Source organism: Melanaphis sacchari, unplaced genomic scaffold, assembly GCF_002803265.2.
Source record: "Melanaphis sacchari strain LSU unplaced genomic scaffold, SCAv2.0 Contig165_pilon_pilon, whole genome shotgun sequence".
In the NCBI taxonomy this organism is placed as follows: Eukaryota; Metazoa; Arthropoda; class Insecta; order Hemiptera; family Aphididae; genus Melanaphis; species Melanaphis sacchari.
In genome coordinates this window covers 1824-26894 of record NW_020270759.1, presented here as the reverse complement: position 1 = coordinate 26894, position 25071 = coordinate 1824, and the positions used below count along the sequence as shown (strand labels likewise).

The 25071-nt window shown below is 25.8% G+C and overlaps 4 protein-coding genes across 4 annotated transcripts; all 4 read right to left on the bottom strand.

Annotated features, from left to right (window-relative positions):
* Positions 1-17: 17 nt before the first annotated feature.
* Positions 18-2771, bottom strand: LOC112592275. The gene is made up of 6 exons (XM_025336287.1): positions 2757-2771; positions 2354-2436; positions 2023-2165; positions 1363-1643; positions 1180-1272; positions 18-50 (listed from the first exon to the last, which is right to left on the bottom strand). The coding sequence occupies exons 1-6, from the start codon at positions 2769-2771 to the stop codon at positions 18-20; spliced, it is 648 nt and encodes a 215-aa protein (XP_025192072.1).
* A 183-nt stretch (positions 2772-2954) lies between these two features.
* Positions 2955-4551, bottom strand: LOC112592274. The gene is made up of 5 exons (XM_025336286.1): positions 4383-4551; positions 4151-4312; positions 3623-3947; positions 3199-3539; positions 2955-3118 (listed from the first exon to the last, which is right to left on the bottom strand). The coding sequence occupies exons 1-5, from the start codon at positions 4549-4551 to the stop codon at positions 2955-2957; spliced, it is 1161 nt and encodes a 386-aa protein (XP_025192071.1).
* A 12560-nt stretch (positions 4552-17111) lies between these two features.
* On the bottom strand, positions 17112-22071 carry LOC112592273. The gene is made up of 5 exons (XM_025336285.1): positions 21864-22071; positions 20938-21792; positions 17413-17514; positions 17208-17353; positions 17112-17135 (listed from the first exon to the last, which is right to left on the bottom strand). Exons 1-5 carry the CDS (start codon positions 22069-22071, stop codon positions 17112-17114), a joined length of 1335 nt encoding a protein of 444 aa, XP_025192070.1.
* A 1259-nt stretch (positions 22072-23330) lies between these two features.
* Positions 23331-24871, bottom strand: LOC112592279. Its single transcript, XM_025336292.1, has 2 exons — positions 24622-24871; positions 23331-23464 (listed from the first exon to the last, which is right to left on the bottom strand). The coding sequence occupies exons 1-2, from the start codon at positions 24869-24871 to the stop codon at positions 23331-23333; spliced, it is 384 nt and encodes a 127-aa protein (XP_025192077.1).
* Between the last annotated feature and the right edge of the window lie 200 nt (positions 24872-25071).

Sequence of the window (25071 nt, the reverse complement as noted above, 5' to 3'; positions counted from 1 at the left end):
CAATAGTTTAACACATGTTAAAAGTGAGTACCAATTTTGGCATTCAATGCCTAAGAAATAAGTTAAATGAATACCAGGATTGGTACTCAAAGCGTGAATGACAAATAACCAGGGCTTGAAACCGATTGAAATAATTTCGGTTTCGGTTTTGATTTTGAATACCGGTTTTGAAAATATTCGGTTTCGGTTTCGATTTTGAATATCGGTTTTGAAAATATTCGATTTTGGTTTCAATTTTGAATATCGGTTTTGAAAATATTCGATTTTGGTTTCAATTTTCAATACCGGTATTAAGAAATTTCGGTTTCGGTTTCGATTTTGTATACCAGTATTGAGAAATTTGATATTGATTTCGGTATTGAAATCAATTTCACTCCCTACTTTTTGAATAAAATTTGTTAAACAATAAAAGCTCCTTGACTAAATACTATATTCGTTAGTCATTACTAATAATAATATTAAGTATGTAGGTACTTAATAATGACTACTATTACAATGAGTAATATAGTATGGTTAGGTTAGGTTACTATGCCATCTATGGACTAGGGTATCTAAATATTAGTACAGAACGTTATCTTAATTCTTAATCTTTAATTTTATATCAATACAGCAAATAATAGTTTTTTTTATTAAATTCAGTATTAAATTTTTTTAGGAAATACCTATGCAAGTTTTAACAAATTATTAGAATTATACACTATTGTCTATTATATAATTATATCAGTATCAACCCATTAAGTTTATTTTATGAGTTTTTAGTGAAAATTTAAATAATAATAATTAATTAAAATGTTACTTAAAACAATTCAAAAATATATGAATGTATTCATATTAGATTTTAAACTTATAATTTAAACAGTTAATTTTTTTAAATTGATTTCTTATTAATGAATTGCAGATACATATGTTATACTAAATAGTCTAAATTAGACTTTGACAAATTTGTTTTACCATCTAGAAGTTATTGATCATATATATCCAATTCCTAGAAATTCCAATATCAGAGTAATTTTAGCAACTTGTACAACATTTTATATTAGTTACTATTGGATAAAATTGTGTAGGGCCACACAAAATAATTGTTTTCTTTATAAGTTTATTAAATAAAACACTTAAACATAAATAACAATACAATTTAATCATTTAATGACATAATTTAAATTTTTCATTGCTTCTAACCAGCATGATTGCTTCTAAAAGTTCTGGATCTAATGATGTTCTTAAATCAGAAACAACAAATTTCAATCCAGAAAAGCTCCTTTCTACACTGACCTGAAAATGTAATAGTACAACTTGTAGAAGCTCAAATATAATCACAAAATAAATATTATCATAAGGTAAAACATAAATAATCATGTAAACCTGAGTCGCTGGAACTGCTAAGACTACACTTGCTAATTGATAAAGTTCTGGATCTGTTAATTGTCGTGTTTTCCAATATTGGAAAATATCGGCAGTATAAGAAATGCGCTCAACATTTTTAAAACCATTCAATATATTTAATATACTTTCAGAAGTTACTGTTAAGGACGAGGCAGATGAATTTGATGTAAGAGAAGATTGTGATGATAAAAAATCTTCAAATTGATCTGTAGAGTCTTGGCTACTTTCAATAGTACTCTCAATGGTTGATTCATCATTAGCTGAAAATAAAGTTCAATACAGGATTAACTCAACTACTTTACTTAACAAATAACTGTATTATATAAAATTTTACAGATTATTCTAGAAATCAGCATATTTTTTTTTAAGTAAAAATTTATTTATTCCTATTTAAATTTCCAATAAAATAAAATATCAACATGATTTATTAAGAATTTCCATTATTTTATATTTAGTTTATATGAGAATAATATTCATATCACCTGCAGTGATGTATTTAAAACAAAATTGTTGATAATTTATCCAGGAAGTAATTTAATGTATTAGTCTGTTATAATTCTTAAATATTTAAAACATTTAACAACTAAACAATTTTAACATTTTTATTGAGTAAATAATTAATATGCATTCATTTTTTACCGGTAGTTTCTGGAAATTCGTCAATAGGAGAGTCTCTATTCTTTAAGAGAAGTAATGTCTCCCATGTTTCAACAAGACGAGTTATAGCTATTTGTTGTTGTTCAGGAGTTAATAAACACTGGTATCGAGGATCAACAAAATCGCTAAAACAATGTATGAATCTATTGTTATTATGTATGTTTAATTATTAATTATTAATTTGATGTATTAGGTACCTGCTAAAAATGTGTTGTTTGATAAATAATTTTCCTGAATTCTTTTATCCATCAAAGATTTTATTTTTTTGGCTAATATGGATCCATTTGCGTTCAACCCATGAGTGGATTTTAACCAGATGCCATAAAAATCACCAATTGTTAAGTTTTGTTTTTGCAATGCAAGTGTTGCAGTTTTCACTGGATGTAAAGCATTTACCTGAATAACATTTTTAAAAATTAACAAGTGCAAGTAATTACAGAATACATTTATAAACCAAAAAAAAAAAATATATATATATATATATATATGTATATATATTATAAACAGATTAATTTGGCACCCAAAAAAAGTATATTGATGATTAAGGCGGTTGAAAGTGAACCGTTTTTAAGGGATTGAGTATAGGCAATATGTTATAGTCATCGGGAATTGCTGTGTGAATGTGTGTGTAGTAACTGATCATTAGTGTACGTAAGTTCCCCGAACGCGTAATTATTTCGTTTTATCAGTAAACAGTTCAACAATAATTTTATTACCATCACAGCGCGCATTGTATTGACAAAACAGGTAGGTAAATACAACATCGGACTTCATAAAGTATAATGTACCTAGTTCATAATTTTATTCAAAAACATAATCATTATAAATTATATATTGACAACAGTAAGTACCTTCTTTAAAAAAAAAATTGCTTGTATTATATTATATTGCTACATAAATACACTTTTATTTAGTTAGAGCTTATTTGTCGGTATACCGGACCTTATTGGTAGTCCTCTATCAAATCTTGGGTCAATGATTTCAGGCAGTAATGATTCCATGTAAAATGTTGTGATAAATGGTTCAATTTTTGATGTCCAAAATTTGACATCTTTGGATATCTTGTTCACTATAAAACCTAAAATAAACACGTTTAAAATCGATCGTATAAATTATAATATTTTAGATTCTACGAAAATAATTGTCATATACTATTACCTTTTGGAGTCCACACAACAAAATAACAATAGTTCCTTTCTGTAATGTTGAGTTGTGCTTGAACTTGATAATAATAATTATCAGTTTTTTTTAAAGTAATTTTTTCACCATCGGTTATCATGTACTTTATTTTTTTTTTATGTACTGCCTCTTCTGGAGTATATTCTTTTATGCTCGGAGGACACTTTATCTCCAAGATACAGTCTTTACCTATTAACCCGTCAGGACTTGCTGCGAGATAGGGTTTATTCTTATGAATAAACAATCCCGCTGGTTCGATTTTCTCCTTTATGGTTTTTTGGAACGCATTTCGGGCTATTGATTCGTTTTCAATACCATACCTTAGTAAAACATTTTATAAAAATAATTATATACCTAAACAGTTACTATTGTAAAATAGATAAAATATAAATAGACCACAAACCTAGTTGAAGAACTTCCTTGGAAAATATCATATAAAATATATTTTATGGTATTCGCTCGCGAAGTGGTGGGTCTTAATTTACAAACTTTTCCAAAATTAGATGCCGTAAGTCGTTGTTTTCTAAATTTTTTCCAATCGTCATTCTCTTGTTGTCCAACGGTATTTCTTTCTATTTTTATTATTTCATCAACAGATAAATCAATTTTTTTTAAAAATGCAATTTTTTTGGCGTCGAATTCTTCGGGTGACATATCAATTATACCTATTCCAATGTCTACAGCTCCATAATCTTCATCTGGTCCAGCAATACATTTTTGTTTTTTCTCTAATTTTCTATTATTAAATAACATAACAGTAGATTTTTAAAATTGTATTTTAGACGTACTGGCGTACCTACTGTTAATTATAGTGTGTTATGTTATGTATTATAGGGTATTATATTTATTATTACACTCTTTCTATATTATTAGGTACTTATATAGTTGGTTAAATTAAATAATTTATACCTGGATTTATCAAAATTTAAACGTCGACCAACTCTGCTATGATGGTTTTTATCAATCTTGCTTATAAATTTTTTAGTGTATATTCCAGGACTTACATTTGTAACTTTTTTATGAAAATTATTTAAATATTTTGGACCAAAATTAAATGATGAAACTGCAGCATTACATCTTGCACTGTATGATCCTAAAATACAAATTAATTTCATGTGATATTATTTAGATATGTATAAATATCTTTTACTCAAAATTTAAACTTTTATCTCGTAAAGAAAAATTCACCCTTTTTCCACCAACAAATTTTGCTACAACGCTATTAAACCCTTCTACAGAATTATTATTAACATTGTAAATTAAGCTTTGAGCATGATGGGCAACAATATTTTTTGCTCCTGATATATCTGCCCATAAGCCACAAGATTCCATTTGAGGAACTAAATCAATTTCGTTGTCTTTTGGACCAGTGCAAAAATAACTAAATAAAAATAACAACTGTAATAACCATAGAATAATAAGTGATAATGTTGGTTATAAAATAATTTACTTTGAGCATTCAGAATGGCTACCAAATACATGAAAAGGACTATTTAAAATATCTTTTTTTAGAAGAATCACTTTTTCATTATGCAACAAAGGCATTTCTTTTCTATGCAATATTGCCTTTGTAACCGCGCATCTAAAATATTAAATACCTAACATATTAATTTTCTTAAAATGAAATATAATAATAAAATAATATACAATTAATTTTTTTTATTACTACTTATGCATAATTATATATATTCTTAATATACCTTAATTTAAGCCTTCTATCTTTTAATGTTTTCCTTAAAAACCCTGGGACTACAGTTCCAGAAGAACTTTTACGACGAGCTGACATGTCTACTATTCTATTACAATAGTTTCTTAAAATATAGTTCATACATTCTATTTTTTTTACATCTATGTCGTAATCAGCGTAAGGTTTAGAAAGTGTTAACTTCTTCATTACACTTGAATCTCCATCTCCAATTAATTTATCATATATTAAATTATGCATAGTCACACTTTGACAGAATCCCTCAACAATTATATCGGATTCCATGGCAGTAGAAGTCCTTATCCAATTTTTAAAACACTGATGAGATGGTAATTCTTTTTCACTATTTTCATTTTTTTGGCAAACTGAACAGTGTTTATTACGTACACCCATAAAAAAAACTTTTTTGGTCTTATACCCAATGATAGACGCCTAAATAATAAATTAAACATCAACGTAACAAGTGTCTAGTACAAACAAAATAAATAATTGTAGATGACCTAAATAATTTTTTTTAAAAATCTGACAGAATACTCACAACACCAGACAAAGCATTATAGCCACTTTTATAAGATCTCTTTGACCATGCGCCATCAGCTATCACTGTAATCAATGGAATTCCTTTTTCATTGACATTATTTTCCATTACAGCTAACGCAGCTTCTTCTTTGCCAGCATCAATCATCGCTTCAAAAGCCAAATCTTCGGTGTGCTTTTTTACGTCATTGTGATATTTTTGATAACTTGGATTGGACATATTCGGCATATTTAAAACTGCTGTAAAAGTGTCCAATTGGGAAAATCCTTGTCCAGTATTTACAACTGCTGTAACCACTGCTGTATTTATGCACACCGACGAAGAATTATTACATTCAGTTGTTATGACTTCTAATTTGTTGCACATCGTACACTTAAAAATAAATTCGGAATAAAAACCATTTTTTTTTTCGTTTATCAAAGTAAGATCTTTAAACGAGCATCCAAAAAGTGGGTGGTTGATTTTCTGAATCGAATCAAATAAATAATTTATATTAACAATACGTCTACCGCCACAAATGAACCTAGTGAAAAGAAATTAGAATAGTATATTATACAATATGCTAAAATTGTAGGTATTTATACCTAAGATTTTAAAATATGGTACAAGGTTGTCCATACATTTTTTTTAAATATCTGTAAACAAAATTCGTCAAAAACCAAGACTATTTGCAAAATATTTAGCAGTCCAAAATTTAATACAATGTTGTCCATAAGTTTTGCTTACAATGATTATAAATAAAATCGAGCATAAGTCAATTAAAAGAATGTTGAGCGTAAATCTACAGTATTTTTGTATAACAGTATTCAAAAATTTTGGTTATATGACAAAATATCTCTATTAAAAATATCTCCGTCAAAAAATCTCTGTCAAAATATCTCCAGTATAAAATATCTCCGTCAAAATTATCTCCAATACAAAATATCTCCCGAGTCCCGATTCCCTCGAACATAAATAAAAACGATTTATGCTATAGCCATCAGCTGATAAAGAAAAAGTTATTGACGATGATTGTGATTGAACTTTGTACTTCCCTATATCATGGTCCGCCTACCAATACAAATTTAGTAATTTTAAATGTATAGGTAAATTTGTACCTATACAGATAACAATTTAGACGAGAGAGCCGGAACTGTGTCACACACTGACACTGCGGGACATTAGTATTACGACTATTACGACTATTACGCGTGAGTGTTAACGTACTACCACAAAATATGCCTTTAAAATTTGTTAAAAGCCAAAAAGGCAAACAACTTTTAATAAACGACGGATATATGCATTCATATTATAAAAAGGGTAGTGATAAATTTATTTGGCGTTGTGTCGATTATCAAAAATATAAATGCAGCTCATGCTTTACGTCAACAATGGATGAAACTGGTATGTGTTACATTTTGTTTTAATAATATTTTTGTATTAAAAATACTTTTTTTAGTTGATTCAGCTTATTTTGTTAATAATGAAAACAATTTATCGACGTTAGTAGACTACTTCGAAGATACTTGGATCGGTCGCTCAACACGTAATCGTAGACGCCCGTCTAAATTTCAAATCAGTATGTGGAATTGCTATGAGAGAGTTTTAAAAAATAAACCTCGCACAAACAACTCAGTTGAAGGCTGGCACCATGCCTTTAATTCAGCATTAGGAGCAAATCACGTTACCATTTGGAAGTTTATCACGTTTTTAAAACAAGAACAAGCTTTACAAGAGGTATTGTATCATACAAATTTAAAATATTGAATAGAAAAACTTATATTAAAAAATAAATGTATATTTTACAGGTTCGGTTAGAAAAATTAATTTCTGGAGAGCCTAGTCCAAAAAAAAAGAAAAAATATAAGAACCACGATGAAATGATATTTAACGTAGTGAAAAACTTCAATGAAACTCCAGCTCTTCTTTATTTAAGAGGAATCGCTCAAAACATTAAATTCTAAAATATATATATATATTTATTTTTTTTTTTTGACGATTTTGAGGGAAATAATAGATATTTTATTTATTTTATTTTATATTTTTTATATTTTTTGAAAATAATTTTTTTACGATTATGTGAAATAAATACGATAAGTGAAAAAATAATAATAAATTAGTCGGAGATATTTTGTATTAGAGATAATTTTGACGGAGATATTTTTAATGGAGATATTTTGTCGGAGATATTTTGACGTAGATATTTTTAATGGAGGTATTTTGACGTGTCACCAAAATTTTGACAAGTCTTCAAAATCACGAAAATTTGAAAATTATTTTGTGTTAGGAATTTATAAAAATGTTCTATTTATATTTTAGAAATTTAAATTTAAATGTTGAATAATTGTTCAGTTATTATAATATAATTATGTTTCAATTTCAAAAATATTACCTGTTATCGTCGTGTACATCATAATATGTCTCATTACTATGGTTTGATGTGTTTATACTCTATGAAAAAAAAAGGATATATAATATATATATATATGTATACGTAAAAATACCACTGAGATTTAAAATAATTATAATATCACATTATTGAACAACATCTTACCTGATTATTGTTTACTTCTGAAACGTTATTGCTGTCGTCATTATCGAGTTCTTGAATTTCTTTATTTTTTTTTTTGTAAATTTGCCAAATTGTGTTTCAATTTTTTTCGTCTTATGAATAATTTAGCTCGTTTTTTATTACCAAAACGCCAATTACTCATTTTTACCACAAAAAAATAAAATTGGTAGTGAGTACAAATAGAAACGTGCACGGACTGAATCACAATGACATAATATACTGAATAATATTTTATTAGCAGCTGTGTATCATTATGATATTATGTAATTGATTTCTTATCGCCCGTCAAATAGTCGCGGCTAAGATTCTCGGAAATCTGTATAGCGTACCTACGCGCAGTCACAGGTCACTATATTTTGCAATTGAAAATGTTTCAACTCCTATGCGGCTATGAAAGTCCCAAAAAGCGGAAGAAAAATAAACCCAGTACCAAAAGCCCGATTTTAATTTTGAAAACACATTTAAATTCATTATTCTGTTTTCTAGGTTATGTAGGAAATGGATTTTCGATTTTTTCTATTGTTTAATTAATATAGTGCCAAATTAATTTTCTTTTTTTCCCAAAATTCACTTTTACTTTATTGTTACTAAAAAACATTAAATAAAAAATTTATTTCCTACATAACACAGACAAGGAGTAAACAAATCCTTACATATTTTCAAAATGAAAATTGGACTTCTGGAAATGTGTTTATTTTTCTTTTGCTTATTGGTATAAATGCACGAAAAAACGACCTACTTTCAACCGCCTTAAAAGAAGATAATTAATATTTTAGAAATTAATATAATTAAATAATTAACTAACAACACTTTGTATAGACTCCCATTCACAGTTTTTAGATGTAGGTCTGGGTTAGTCTCCTCATGTGACAAACAGAATTCTTTGAGTTCTAATAACCTATAGAGCATGTTATACATTGAGTTCCATCTGGTCTCAATATCGATAATTGCATATTTTAAATTTTTCCTTTTCAGCCAACATGCATATTTGGGAGTTCTTACCCAGATAGCATTTTCGGAATGATAATATTTATTATGCCTATTTTCGTAAATTATTACTATTATATTTTAAATTATTATATTATAAGAAAAATATTAATGTAACATTAAATAATCGTTCATTAAATAATATTATGAATATATTATTAATATGACATGAAATAATCGTTCATTAAATAATATTATGAATATATTATTAATATGAAATTATAAATGAAATAATGAAATAATATTCTGATTATATTATTAATATGTTATTAAAAACGAATTGTTTAAATTATATTATGAATGTATTACAAATGACATCACAATCGAAATAATAAAATAATATTCTGAATATATTATTATTATGTTATAAATATGGATTGTTTAAATAATATTCTTAATATATTATCATTGTGTTATCAAAAATGGATTGTTTAAATTATATTTTTAATATTTGATTAATATAATATTAAAAATGAAATAATATAATAATTGTTTTATAATATTAATGACTGGGATTTTAGTTTTAAAGTACCTATTTAAATTATATATGTATTTTTATGTGTATAAGACTATAAGACAATAGATTTTATGTTTTTATGGCCTTATATTAGACTCCATCATCCTCTCCCGAGGACCTCTTTATATAGCGGCTCTAGCTTTTTTTATTCTTGGAGTACCTATTTATTTACAATGGATTTTAACTATTTTAAGGCATCTTTGTCCATCGTAGTTCTTATAATACTTAAATACTGTTCTTACTAATTTTGAAAGAAAAATAAGATATTTCAAATTTAAATGTATACATTCCTTACTATAACGCCGGGTAATTCAGCTATTCATAATATATAAACCGAGTAAAGTTATTAATCGTGCGTCCACGGTCCGCATTACATACGCGTAATCATGTTAGCGCGTGTTTCCACGGTTGTTTTAATTTTTATATCAAATAATTAAAATATTAAATAGGTAATGATGATATTATCTGCTGCGGCTTTTAAAGTTTTAACTGCGTAAAATGATTATTGATTATATTATATGCTTTGTGTTGTAACGTTTAAGCGAATAAAATCGAGCCGATTTAAAATCGCATAGTTGGTCTATAAAAAAATAGTGTTAACACTGTAGTAGTAACCATTATTATATAAATATATAATAATAGTCGTCACCGACTAAAATATTATCTGTATAAAATTATTCTCCACTTTAATTTAAAATTAGAAATACGGCTATCGGACGATGGCGAAGACGATGATAAATGACGAATGGATTTACCCGATTCAGGATTTTCCCAGTAATAACCGTCTGTGTGTCTTGCAGTCACAATAAATATACATCTTTTTACTGTTATTTTTCCATAGAACGTCGAAGGTCGTATTACATAATAATATAGCCGCGACTCGTAAATAGTAAATACTCCGTGTCTATGTAGGTATCATAATATTGTTCAGATTTTAGTGATTTTACAGTATTGTGCACATTTACATTTTACTTTGGACATACTGGTGAAATATTATTATAATTTTACGATTGGCTTTGGCACTTTGGCTATTAATTAATAATCATTATATTATTATATTCAATAAACTACACTACTACAGAAGTGTCTACTGTCTACCCAGACAACTGTTTTATAGGTAAGTAATATAATAAGGTACATACAATTTTTAATTTTTAATTTTTTTTTATTGTTTAAAATACAATTGTAAGTTGTTAGTTGTTACTTATTACTATAGGTAGGTAAAAATAGTATAAATTTAATAGTATATATAGTATAATATATTATATTATTAATAGTAGGTACCTATATTATTATTCTTTAAAAATCTGATTTCTATCTATTTAAAATGTTTTATTTTATACATTTCTAAAATTCTCAATTAATATACTTATTCCTATCCATGAGTAATGTGTAAGTAATATTAAAATATATTGCACGTAGTACGTACAACGTACCTACTTATTTTAGTTTTAATGTGTATAATATAATGGAAATAATATAATATAATATAAATATATAACACAATATAGTGAATCAGTAAATTCCTAGGTACCTATATGATTCTTAAATTTTTAATGTTTTATGTTTTATTTTGTTTTTATTAATAGTTAGGTTCATAAACTGATCTTACACAACATAACTACACTATATAGTTATTTCAACTGTTTACTCGATAGTATTATTATTATTATTATTATTATTATTATTAATATTCAGTGATGGGAAGAGAATATTAATTAATTTCTTGTTAGAAATTAGTGTAAAATTATTTGTCATTGATTTAATAATTATTTGGTATCTAAAAAGTTGAGTACCTACCTAGGTACTATTATTTTATAGGTAGGTAATTTTAGGTACTATTTACTACTAGATTTTATTTTTATTTTGTTTTACATTTTGAAATAAAAAGTTGTCTCACTTACTCTATTATATATTTATATAAGTATTATCCAACTAAATACTCATACAAGAATATATGCACACATTTTAGGTACTTACATATATTACATATGCATGTAGTATTATAATATTTCATTTTCATGAAGTATAAAATTGTGAAATATTATTAAATCTTACACTAGTACTATTGGGTGTAAGCCCATTATATATTATATAATATATATATACCCAAATGCACCTACTACATATAATAAAATATTTAAAATGTGAAAGTTATACCCAGTGCAGTAGGTACATATAGTACATATATCCCAAAAATATAATTTTAAACACATAATTTTTAGACATTTGTTTAAAACTTAATATTTATCATAAATTCTATCAATTTTAACTTTTTATATTTTTGTAATTATACTATAATTATATACTTATTGGACACAAATTATTCAATTATTATGTATGGATAATAACAATAATATATATATACTCCTGCGGTTTTATGGGAACTACTGCTTTAATTTCTATTAGATTTTGCAAGATGGATTTTAAAAAAAAATCTCATTTAAGTGCTCGATCAAAACGAAGACGAATTCAAGAAGAATTAGAAAGGGATAATGGAATTGTTATGGGTGATTCAAATTATGGTCCTACTACAATAAATAGCAATTTTTCTTCTCAAACAAACAATCAATCAGGCTTTCAACCACTAAATGCAACAATTGACAAATCTTCTACCAATCAGAACCTTCAAGAAATAGTAAAAAATCAAGATTTAACTTTTGACTTTTTAAATAAAAAAAAAAGCGTAATATTTACTTCATCTTCATCAGAATCTGAACAAGATGTAGATTATTTTATAAATGAAACATATGATCAAACTTTTCTTTTCCGTACATTAATTGCTAAGTGGGCTGTTGATTTTAATATTCCACAAAATGCATTAAATAAACTATTAGTTGTTTTAAAACAACATAAATGTTTTAAAGATTTGCCTAAAGATTCAAGGACTATTTTGCAATCAAAAACTGTTGAGCCCTATAATTTTGATGCTGTTGAACCTGGAATATATCACCATTTTGGTATATTGAATGGTATTAAAAACAATTTTCCAGAATGTTTGAAAGATAATAATGATATCCATATTGTGGTAGGAGTTGATGGGTTACCAATTTTTAAAAGTAATCCAGAACAATTTTGGCCTATACTAGCATACATTCGTCCAGAAAACAATAAAGTTTTTCTAATTGGACTTTATTGTGGCAAAGAAAAACCTGCTGATAGCAACACTTTTATTAAATCATTTACTGATGAAGCACATTTATTAAATAATACTGGTATTTGTATTAATAATAAAGTGTATAATTTGTATATAGACACATTTTGCTGTGATGCACCAGCAAAATCGTTTTTATTAAAAACTAAAGGACACAGTGGATTTTTTTCGTGTTCAAGGTGCGAACATGAAGGTTTATATTTATCAAATAGATTGTGTTTTCCCTTTACTTCGCCTACAAGGTGTCCATCTAAGAGGACACATGAAAATTATGTAATGCAATCCAATGAAGACCATCATGTTGGTAATGTATCTCTCATATCAACATTACCTTCATTTGATGTAGTAAGTGATTTTTCACTGGATTACATGCATTTAGTGTGTCTTGGTGTTGTTAGGAAATTGATTCTTTTGTGGATCAAAGGTCCAGTAAGTATTAGATATCCTTCATGGAAAATCAGAGAAATATCAAAACATCTTGAAGATATTAAAGTTAATATTCCATGCGAGTTTGCCAGGAAAACTCGTAAACTTGATGAAGTAAACCGTTGGAAGGCAACAGAGTTTCGCATGTTTTTGTTATATGTTGGTACAACTGTGACTAAAAATGTATTGACTACTGAACATTGGAAACATTTTTTTGGTTTGAGTGTAGCAATGATTTTACTGCTCAGTCCAGACCATGCTAAATTTATCAATATTGCCAGAAAATTATTAGACAATTTTGTAAAAAACTTTGAAAATATTTATGGTTCTTATCTGATATCCCATAATGTACATGGCCTGACACATATTTGTGATGACTATGATAAATTTGGACCACTTGATAACTGTTCAGCATTTCCGTTTGAAAATTTCATGGGTTCTCTAAAAAAAATGTTGAGGAAACCGGATAAGCCTTTGCAACAAATTGTCAAAAGGTATAATGAAATCTGTAATTTAAAAACTAAAATTCAAACTCAAATTGCTCCATATCAACTTAGTGGACTACATGTACGTGGACCAATATTAGAAAATGCATTGAAAGGAGACTAATTTACCTGTATCGTATTGGAAACAATGACAATAAAAACAAACATAGAAGCTGATTCCTACCTTCTAACTACTGATGATGATGTTGTAAAAGTTTTTAATATAATATGCAACAAAAATTTATATGAAGTTATTTTAATATGTAAAAAATTTAAAAACAAACACATAATGTTTAATAATCCTATAAAATCATCCAAATTAGGCATTTATATAGTTGATGAATTGTATAATAACTTTAATTGGTATAAAATTGGTAGTATTAAAAAAAAAGTTATACTTTTACCTAATAATAATAAATTTATTGCTCTACCAATTATTCATTCTACCAAAACATAAACATTTTTATAACTACTTGTAATACTTGTAATATTTGTACTTAATATATTATTATTATATATTTTTTTTTTAATTTTATTTTGTAATTTCAGATGATAGTGATACTGATCCACTATACTCACCAGCATTAAATACTATTCAAGGTAAAATTAATGTTATGTTTGCATTTTTGAAAAATTGAAAATGTATCATGTTTTCCTCATCTCATTAATATATATTGCCAATAGCCATATAAAATATTACTATCGTGATTAATTCTTTAAAATTACATTTATACCAGGGCATATTTAATTTAATTCAATTTATACTAGTATGTAATTATAATAATCTTAACTTTTTATTAATTTATAAATACTCATTGATGATATCATTATTAAAAAATTTATGAAAATTAATTTCTGATGCTTAATATTACTATTGGATAATGATTTACCTAGTTATTAAATCTGTGAAAATCTGATCTATTTTTATTAAATATTTTTTTTTTTTATTATCATTATTTAAATATTTTATAGAATATCATATTAGACTCAATAATTCCGTTATCTGCTTATGAATTAGTTAGTTATAGTTTAAATATAATAGTATTTGCTTTGCACATATGTATATATTGATAATGATGTAAATAAATACTTTGAGATAATTTTAAGTATTAGGTATTTATACATTTATTATTTAGTAATATTAAATGCTTATTAGAACATATAATTATTACAGGTAAATTGTCATCGCCCAAACATTTCTCAGCAAGGAAAAACTAGACTTCGGCAATTGTTCTTCACGTAGCCCATATATTATGTCAAACAAATTTCAAAAACTAAAAAATCCTGGTAAATAAATTGATTTACTAAATTATAAATTGTTTTTAGTATAATATTTACTTTGTGTATAATAATGAAAATAGCTAAAATTTTAATTATAATTTACAATATATTATTTACATTATATTTTATTATTATATTTTATATATTATTACATTATATTATTTACAATATATTATTATTTCAGATCAAATTCAAGAAGTTTCAATTTTCGATAGTAACAAACATACTACGTCAATCATTAATACTTCATCATCACCATTTAAGGTGACTCATGAAAATTATATTGCAAGTACTTCTCAATCTAGTCAAAAGCAGATAAATAATGTCTTCAATGATAAAAATGGTATATATGTATTTATTATTTATGTTAATTTGAGGTACTCCCAAACTTCTTTCATGCCAATAAAATATATATATAATATAATATAATATATTTTATTTGTATGGCCAGGAAACTGATGATGTGATAAAGTTTATTTTAAAATAATATTATAGTATTAAAAAATTAAATAACAATTATTACAGTTTTAACTTAAAATCTACTCATATTAAAGAATATCATATTGTTTTGCCTTTATTTATTATCTAATAAAATTTAAAAGTGTATTTATCAAATATCATTATTGTATACTATTATATGTATAATAATGTAAGCAAGTAAATTTCATAATAATCAAATAATGGTAAATAATGGTTTTTAAAATAAAATTGTGATAGTATATAAATAGATATATAGTTAAAAATAAATTTTCTATTTTCAAGATATTTTGTATCAGGCCTAAAAATTATCAAGATAACAATAAGTAATTCCGGATATTTTAAATTTAATTTAGATACTCTTGAAAAAATTAACCGTAACGTGTTAAATTTGAAGTATGAAATGAGATCACTTCATGAAAAGATTGATAAAATTGATGAAATGATCAGAAACAACACAATGAACAGCAATATTGAATTGAACAAAGATGCAAGTGTATCCGATTTATTTATATCACTAAACAGTGATTTTCCTTTAGAGGATGAAGATGCTCTTCAAACATTTGAAAATAAGCTGTTAGATAACAATTATAGGGTGCAATTGGTGAGTTGTTATATATTTTTAATTTTATATATTTCTTTATGAATAAAATATATAATTAATATAAATATGGGTTTAATAACTAATTGTGTAAATTAATTTTAAAGTACCTAAGTATAATTATGCCATAATTTTATGTTTTAGGTGGCTGAACTTGCTCGTTATGTGCACAATACATTACCAAGTACCATAAGGGCTATGATGCGTTTTCTTTTCAAAGACTCTTTACTACAAGAGTATAGTTATAAGGGGCAAAAGAAAAAAAAAAGTGTTTTCAACTCTTGGAGCTAGCTCCATTATATTTGGTAAGTTATATAGACATTTTACTATGAAGTTGATACAGAAATGTTACAACTTGTTTAAAATTTTAGATGCTGTGAAAAACATGAAACGTTATCAAAAGCACGATAAAATTGATGTGGAACAACCTATGAAAATTTTTATTGCTGGTGCGAAATTTAGAGAGCACAAAACTGTGGAACTACAATCAAATACATTATAATAATATTAAATGTAATCATTGTTATTTATGATTATGACTGTAGTAAAATATATCTACTATAATAATAAATTTGTTGATATAAGTTTATATTATTAGTATTTTAATTTATTGGTGCTGTTGTTGTATTTAATCACATGATTCTAATACATAATATATAATAAAATATTTAATTTGCATAAAAAAAAAAAAAATGGTAATTATTATATTACATTTTAATAATAAAAAGGTATAACATTTGAAATAATATTAAGATACTCGTTATTATAATAGAACTAAAGTAAAAATATACCTAATCATTTATAATTTTTAAACTAATTCAAATTATTTATATGACATTCAAAAAATATTTAGTATGTAATGAACATGATTATATAAAAATGTTTTTTTTCTACATTTTTTTAATTACAAAAATATTTAAATAATATTTATAAAACAATGGTTGGCCACTGAAGTTATATTTTATAAATGTTATTTTGATAATATTTTAATAATATTTTTAAATTAATATTCTTATAATATTCTTAAAATAATATTTATAAAATGTAACTTTAGTGGCCAACCATTATTTTAACATTTTTGTAATCAAAAAAATGTAGAAAAAAAACATTTATATAATCATGTTCATTACATACAAAATATTTTTTCAATGTCATATAAATATTTTATTGCTATCTGGGTAGTTTCTTTACAATCTATAAAATAAAATTTTTATGTACTAAATAACTATGAAAATGGAGGATAAGACATTGATATTTTAAAATTACCTCTCTAGCTTTGGGAATGCAATTAGATATGGCTGCTGATTTTATACTACCAAGTACACACAATTGTAATGAGTGTACAGAGCATCTAATACAGGATGTTATAGATTTAGGTTCCATAGCAGCAACAATAATTTCTTGCAAGTTATCTAGATATAAATCAAATTACAATATATTATTATTTGAATTACTATTATGTTTTAAAAACCAACCATGATCATCAACTTCTTCATTGAAAGTTGATTTACTATATCATTTGTTGATAGTAATGTTCCGTCTTCAATGGCATATTCATCATCACTCTCATTGTCTCTGAATCCACAAAATTAATCAAATCCTCAATATGTGGTGCTTCAGGTTCACATTCATCATTCATATTTACAATTTTACTTAACTTAACCATATTTGATGCATTATCACATGTAATTGGTAAATTTGTTCTTTTCTCATGTTGTAAATATCAATACATCAAAAGCTAATATAGGAAATACAATATAATTAGTACACAATATGATAAAATGCTGTTAATAAATTAAGTATACCATTTTTAAATTTTGAGCAGTGTGCTGTTCGTTTATTTCCTTCATTGCTAGGGTAGCCAAAACAAACATTCATGTTTTTATGAACTGAATATTAACTCCATTATGGACCGGTTATGACGTTTTACACAATCAATTTTCAAGCTCACTAAACTATTTTGATATTTTCTGTTATTTCATTAATATAGTTTTGAGCACAAAAATATGTTTTATATTCTGGGAGTTAATAGTAAAACCTAAGATTTCAATCAAAATACATGAAATAATTAATTTAGGTACATATTTTAATAAATTCATTTGGTGGTATACCTTCACCAATAGCTTGTGTCAGAGATTCAATATTTTTAAAACCTGAATCATTGAATATAGTTAACAGACAGATTCGATTACCATTTGTACATGTACTTGCAAAATGTAACTTTATCCAATTGTACATAATGACTTTTTTTAAGGACTGTAATCATGCTATCTAAGGACCTCGTTTCTATAAAATGAAATGTATTTTAAATTAGAGCTAGTTAAAGAGGATTAACAAGTGTTAAATAAATATCAGTCTTGTAAGTATTCAACAAGTATTTTCGCACAATTTGACATCAATAAAATAATAATTTTTCGCTGATAATATTATAATCATATTAACTCATAAGTAGGATAAGATACGATTTATCTTATCTAGTCTATAAATTAAATTTAAAAAGCATAGTAATGAGATTGAATTTATAAAAATGAAAATTTTGTATAGTAAAAGTAGGTGATATACTAATAACAATGTTTAAAATTTAAAATTATAAAATGCTAAACCAATTATTTATGGGTTTTGTATTGTAATTTTTAAATAGCTCCATATTAATACACCACTTTTATTTATTACTTTGTAATTAAATTGTATCAATATAAATAAATATGTACTAGTTATTTAATTCCTAAATAGTCTGACATGTTATTATTTTTAAATGTTAAAATCTATCTAAGTATACTAAGTAGTAACATAATATATAGTATTATAATTTACTTAATACCTGATTTACCTAATACTTATACTGATGTACAAATGTACAATATATATTATATACATACAAAATGTATGTTATATACTAGTATAAATTTAAAAAAAAATTCTTATATTTATTTTCAAATTTTAAATACAATGCGACTATTCGTAAAATACATTTTTATAATAGCATTTTAAAAGTATTTTACAAGACTGTACCTATATGCATACAATTGTAAAAATATTTTGTTGTTATTTAATAGGTATTTATTACCTTTGATGAAAGTTGAACAGTTGAATCATCTGATGGACGCTTTATATTTGAACTTTATTACTTTTAGTATCTTCTTAGCTTGGTCCAATATTTTGTTTATGGAATGGAAACTCCGAATGTGGGTTTCTAAATTATGACTATGACGTCCTTTCATGAGTGGTTTACGACACCCTTGAACGGCGCAAGTCGATTCATCTTTGGTGGTTGTAATCAAAAACAACTTACTAACGGGATTGGTTGTCTTTCTGCCCATTTATTAAAATTTAAAGTTAAAGTTTATAACATGTATAAGAATAATGAATAAACTCGCGCACTGCACAAAACAATATTATTTAACAGTTAACAGTGAGCAACAACAATAGGTCCGCGCCGTCCGCGATATAACGATTTAGTACTGCACGCAGCACTGCGGTGGTAATAATGATATTATATATTATTATTATTAAATTTGTTGAATTTATTCTAAATTTATTTTTATTTTAGATTATAGATATGTTTTGTTTATAACTTTATGGCTGTGCAATGTCAAGATAACTTGTTCGATCCATAGCTACGTTTATTTTCATACTATTTAGTATTTTGAAACTACTAAAAGAAATGAATACAACAAAGCAGCTGTCGAGCTGGCGTAATATTAATAATATTATACTCTAAGATATTATTATGATTTTTATATGTATAACTATATAAGATACTGTAATGATTTTACTAGTTTTACTAGTTATTATTAGATCATGTAGGTATAACCATGTTTAAATAATATTGTCTGTTTACGTTATCGCCGGGCCGACCATGACGGTAACTTTACTAATTAGTTATTAGTAATTACTTATAATCTTTCATTCTACTTAGGGCCGCGCCACACTAGAGCCATAGAATAAAGATACCTAGAACGCCAACTTGATAGTTTATTCTGATACCATGAAGAATGGGAACACTAGCGCAGTGAGTGAATCTCTTTTGCAACAAAAATCGATAGTTAGTATAATCGATTGTTCTTTAAATCGATAGTATCTAATGCTGTTATATCGATTAATATGTTGTAATTTGTACATTGCATATTATTTATTTTATTTATTATATTATTAAATAGTAAATACCTAACTAGGTAAGGACATTAGGTATGTTTGTTCTTACTGGTCATACCGTTATTTTCATATTACCTTAAGCTTACATAATAAGTATAATAAAACTACAATTGATCATTTAAAATATTTTATTTTTATTTTTACAAAAACATACACAGAAATTTTACAAGTTTTTTTTTTATTATATAAATACACAACAAATAACATGACATTAAATATTAATACTTCATTATATTAATGCATAAATTAAATTATAAAAAGCTAATGATCTCATAAAATATTGACAAATATTCAAACAAAAAAAAGTAGTTTCAAGATTAACAATATATTTAGTTTTTGATAATAATTTTAATGACATAATAATACATAATATGATCACATGAACACATTTTTTTTCATATAAAAATAAATTAAACAAATATTGAAGATACTACAGAATATAGTATTTATCTTCACAAACAATTTTATACATTAACATTTTTAGTTTTTTTATAATAATTTCAAGTCAAATTTAGTTTCAATCATAAATCATATTAAAATCATAAATAAATATACACTTCATCTCTGTACACTTTTATAATTCAAAAATCAAAATATTAAATTTATGTTTTATTTTTATGTTTTAAATAATAATTATAAGCAGCTGCTTTAATAATATCAGTACTTTTTGAATAATCACTTCTATCCAAACCGTTTAAAATATGGTTTATATGTTTGATGTAAGTGAACAGAAAAAAGTTTTTGAATTTATCATAAATTAAATATTTTATAATATGAATAGGACATTTAATTGTAAAATCTATATTTATTTCAAATATCAATATCAATTGCTTGCCTATACTTTCATTGTCAATATTAAGTAAAATATATTTGGTAATATACAACATTTGATATATTATTTTTTGAAAGCTTTCACTAGGATAAAGTAAAGATTTAGTTGTATAATCTCTAACTCTTATTAAATTATTATTTTTGACATTTGAAATAAGAATATTTTTACAAAGTCTACAAAATGTATTTTCCTTTAGCACCGTACGAGCTAAATATCCACTTATATATCCAATTGTCATATCAGTGAAATCACATACATCAAATGTATTTGGTAGGTCAAACATGGGTATATTAATTATATTATTTTCTTCTGGTTCTTTCAATGAACAATTTGTGCCACTTTCAATAAATTGCTTTAAATTATCCAATGTTCCATCACTGTCATCGTGTTCACAATTCCCAGCAGATTTTATGGATGTGAAATTGTTTATCAATAATGTTTTAAATGAACAAACAAATTGATATGCATCTGGATTAATATTTCTGACACCATGACTTCGAACACTACCGAAAAAACATTCTAAAGAATCCTGGTTGACATGCCTTGGCAAGAAATATTTAAAATTATGTTTTTTCAGTTGAATCCAAAGGTATAGAAATGATTTTAGAGATATTATCCAGTTTTTGATACAAGGGGGTATAGTAGATTTACCGTTAGTTTTGTTGACAAACTTCATGGATTCAAAAACCTTAATTGCATATTTCCAGTGATCTATGTGGGGAGATTTATCTGTTACTGCACTTCGTAGTGGTTTTCCCAACTCAGGATTGATTGTCCTGGCATTTACTGAATCAAATGTCTTATCCATGAATAGACAAAATTTGGCTGTGCCTACAGCATTGGCCAGCAAACTTCCTTTAGGGGCTAAAAAGGTATAATTTATTATAATATTAGTAACTTAAACATATAAAGATAAATCAATCAAATACACATACCATTATCAGATACCAATTTCATTGTTGAAGCTACTCTGTGGCTGAAGACTTGTGCTGCATTCGAAACCTTCATTTTGCTTCTGGCAATGTTAATGTGGTTGTCGTTTAATTTTACAAGGGTTCTTAGTTCAAATTCTTCATTTTTCTTATCGAAATCATACATAGCAACAATATGATCCCAAGACGCTGTATAAGTGTTACCATCCATGTCAAAAACTACATCTTTATTAAATAAGTTGTTTCTTATACATTTTAACAAATGCGGAGGATCAAAAATTGGTATTATTTCCTGGCCATCAATTTCAAAACCTAAATTTGTTTTTTCCATATTACGTTCTGTATAATTTTTACAAGTTTCAGACATCAAATAATTGATTGCAGCTCGATTGGTTCCTCCCTGGTCACAGACAGTTGCTACAATTTTAAGACCAGTTTTGTTTACACTTCTGACAACGTCTTTCAAGTAGGACACTAAATCAACTGTTTGAATAGTGCTGGTGCTATAATAATAAGCATACGGCTGTTTCCACTTCTTAGCAATTCCTCTCAACATAAAAACTAGAGCATGATCAGCAAACTTTGGTGTTTGGTTATTCTGATTTTTCTGAAGGCCGAGTATCATGTAATTTTTTTTGTCATACCTTAATCCAGCACTTAACGCCATTTCATCAAAAATTAATATACAGTTTTTATCAATATCTTTTAACTTTTTAGACTGGTGTTTGAGGTTTTCTTGAATGTGTAAATTTATTCCTGGTTTAAATGGAATTCTACTTAACATTGATGTTAAAGTAGATCTTGACGGAAGAGCAAATATTGATGAAAGAAACCTATATCCTTTAGGTGAAGTTTTGTATATGGAAAGTGATAAAATTTTGTCATCTAATGTGTATCTTCTGCCTTTTGGATTTCGGTGTTGAATATTGACTTGTGTCTTAATAAAATCTAGCGTTGTTTTGTTTAGTTTGTCAGCTAAATTGTTACAACTATCAGAAATGACAAATTTTTTAGCAATCTTTAATTGGGTTTTCAAGGAACAGGTTTTCTTTGAAATTAAATTAACTTTTTTGATTAACTTTTTTGCCGTTGCGTATAGTTTGCCTTTTCTTGGTGTTAATTCTGATACATTTTTCATTCCAATCTGTTTCAGCAAGCACACCTTCTTTTTAATAACTCTTACATCAACAGAGCCAGATATTGATTTTATCATAGGTGTTTCTATATAAATAAAAAAAAGAGCTAGTAATGACAATTTAATAAGATAATAGTATGTATTTTATTACCATCAGTTAGTTCAGGTGATAAAGGTATAGCCAAAGGTGATGAGCAGCTAACATTCACAAACTCAAATGAGGTGTTAGGTGATTGGTAAACAGAGCTCACAGAACTAGTTAATTCCTTTGAAGGTGTGGCTAAAAAAATATTTAATTAGGTAGTTATAACAGTTTACTTAAATATGTCATGTGTTTAATTCTTACCTTGAGATACATTAAGTAAAGGTAACGCCAGAGGTGATGAGCAGCTATCATTAATTAGATTCATAGATTCATCCATTGTAATGTCAGTTGATTTGTTTACAGGACAGACAGAAGGAAGTATAGCTAAATAATAAGCGAGTACAAATTTATATTATATTGTTTAAAATATAAACATTTAAACATTTACATACTACCACCAAAAAAAAAAAAAAAACACATACAGATACTAGAATGAAACTATAGGTACATAGGTACAACATACAACTACATGGGTACAATGAATTCCTACATATTTAATTAATAAACTGTATAGTTTAAAAAATAATATAAAAGGTAAATGGAATGTAATTTATAAGGTATTGGGTAAAAATAATTAAAAAGCAAATAATTTTATTGAAATTTTGAATAGTGAAGGTAACCTCTTAAATAGTTCAGAACTCAAATAGGTAATATAGAAAATTAAAGTAGTAAACCTGTGATTCTTATACATTCTGTACCTCGTGGAACAGTTTTAGGGCTATTACTATTTATAATTTATATAAAAGGTTTACAGAATTCAAATTTAAAAGGAAAAATTGAATGAATTATTATTCAAATTAGCACATATAAATTAATAAAATCACAATGGCAATAAATGTAAACAAAACTAATGAGGTATCTAAAATTTAATGTTATTAAAACAATAATAAAAATATTAAACATTTTATGATATATTTTCATAGTAAAACTTTTAAACAAATAAGCGATTGTAATTGAATTGAAATAAAAGAATTAACAGAAATAAAGTCCTTAGGTTTGGTTTTTGATAATTAACTTAATTAGAAATACCAGTTCGGAGAAAAAAAAATAAATTTGAATATGAAACTATTATTTTTAAAATAGGTATTAATGATAGGTAATAATATGGTATACGTATACACATTAAATTAATTAAAGTATGTATGAGACTGTATGAGTAACAAATAAAACATAATAAAATAAATATAAATAAAAAATAAATAATTATAAGTATAATTATTATTAATTATTTTATTATAATTTAAATATAAATACAAATACAATTAATAGGTACATAAAATAAACATTACCTACCTTCATTTGAAAAATCACAAGCAGATTGAATATGAGAAATGAAAATCAGCATAAACACACAAATAATATTGATATATAAACATAAATAATTCACAAGCATAGAAATAGTTTATTAACCAGTTCAACGTGAGATTAAATCTCTGCACAGAAATAACCACAAATTACGATGACTGATGATTAATAAATACTTGGTAAATTTAAACTCGGTAATGAATGTTTCTTCAATCGTGAAGTACCAGGGCTGTAGCTAGTACAACTAAAATGTTCAGTACAAACCAAATACGTTTTTCTAATATAAGGCTTTGAAAGATTCACCAACTTCTCATTCCCAGTTCTTAAAATCCACATCTTAAAATCATCATCATCCAACGGAAACACATGTTTTTTAACATTTGAACTACTATTACAGCCTAACACAGAACATTTGTTGGACGGCATTATGCCAAGCACTGTAAATAATTAATCGAACGAGTTACACGGGTAGCAAAATACTCAAAAGTCAAAAGAGTCAACGATTTCAATATTAAATATTTATTTTATACAAGAACCTAGTTATATATATCTTTATTGTTATGGTCAATGCCGTTGGTAGTTTTTTTTTTTTTTTTACCATGGATAAAGCAAGTAATCATATCTTT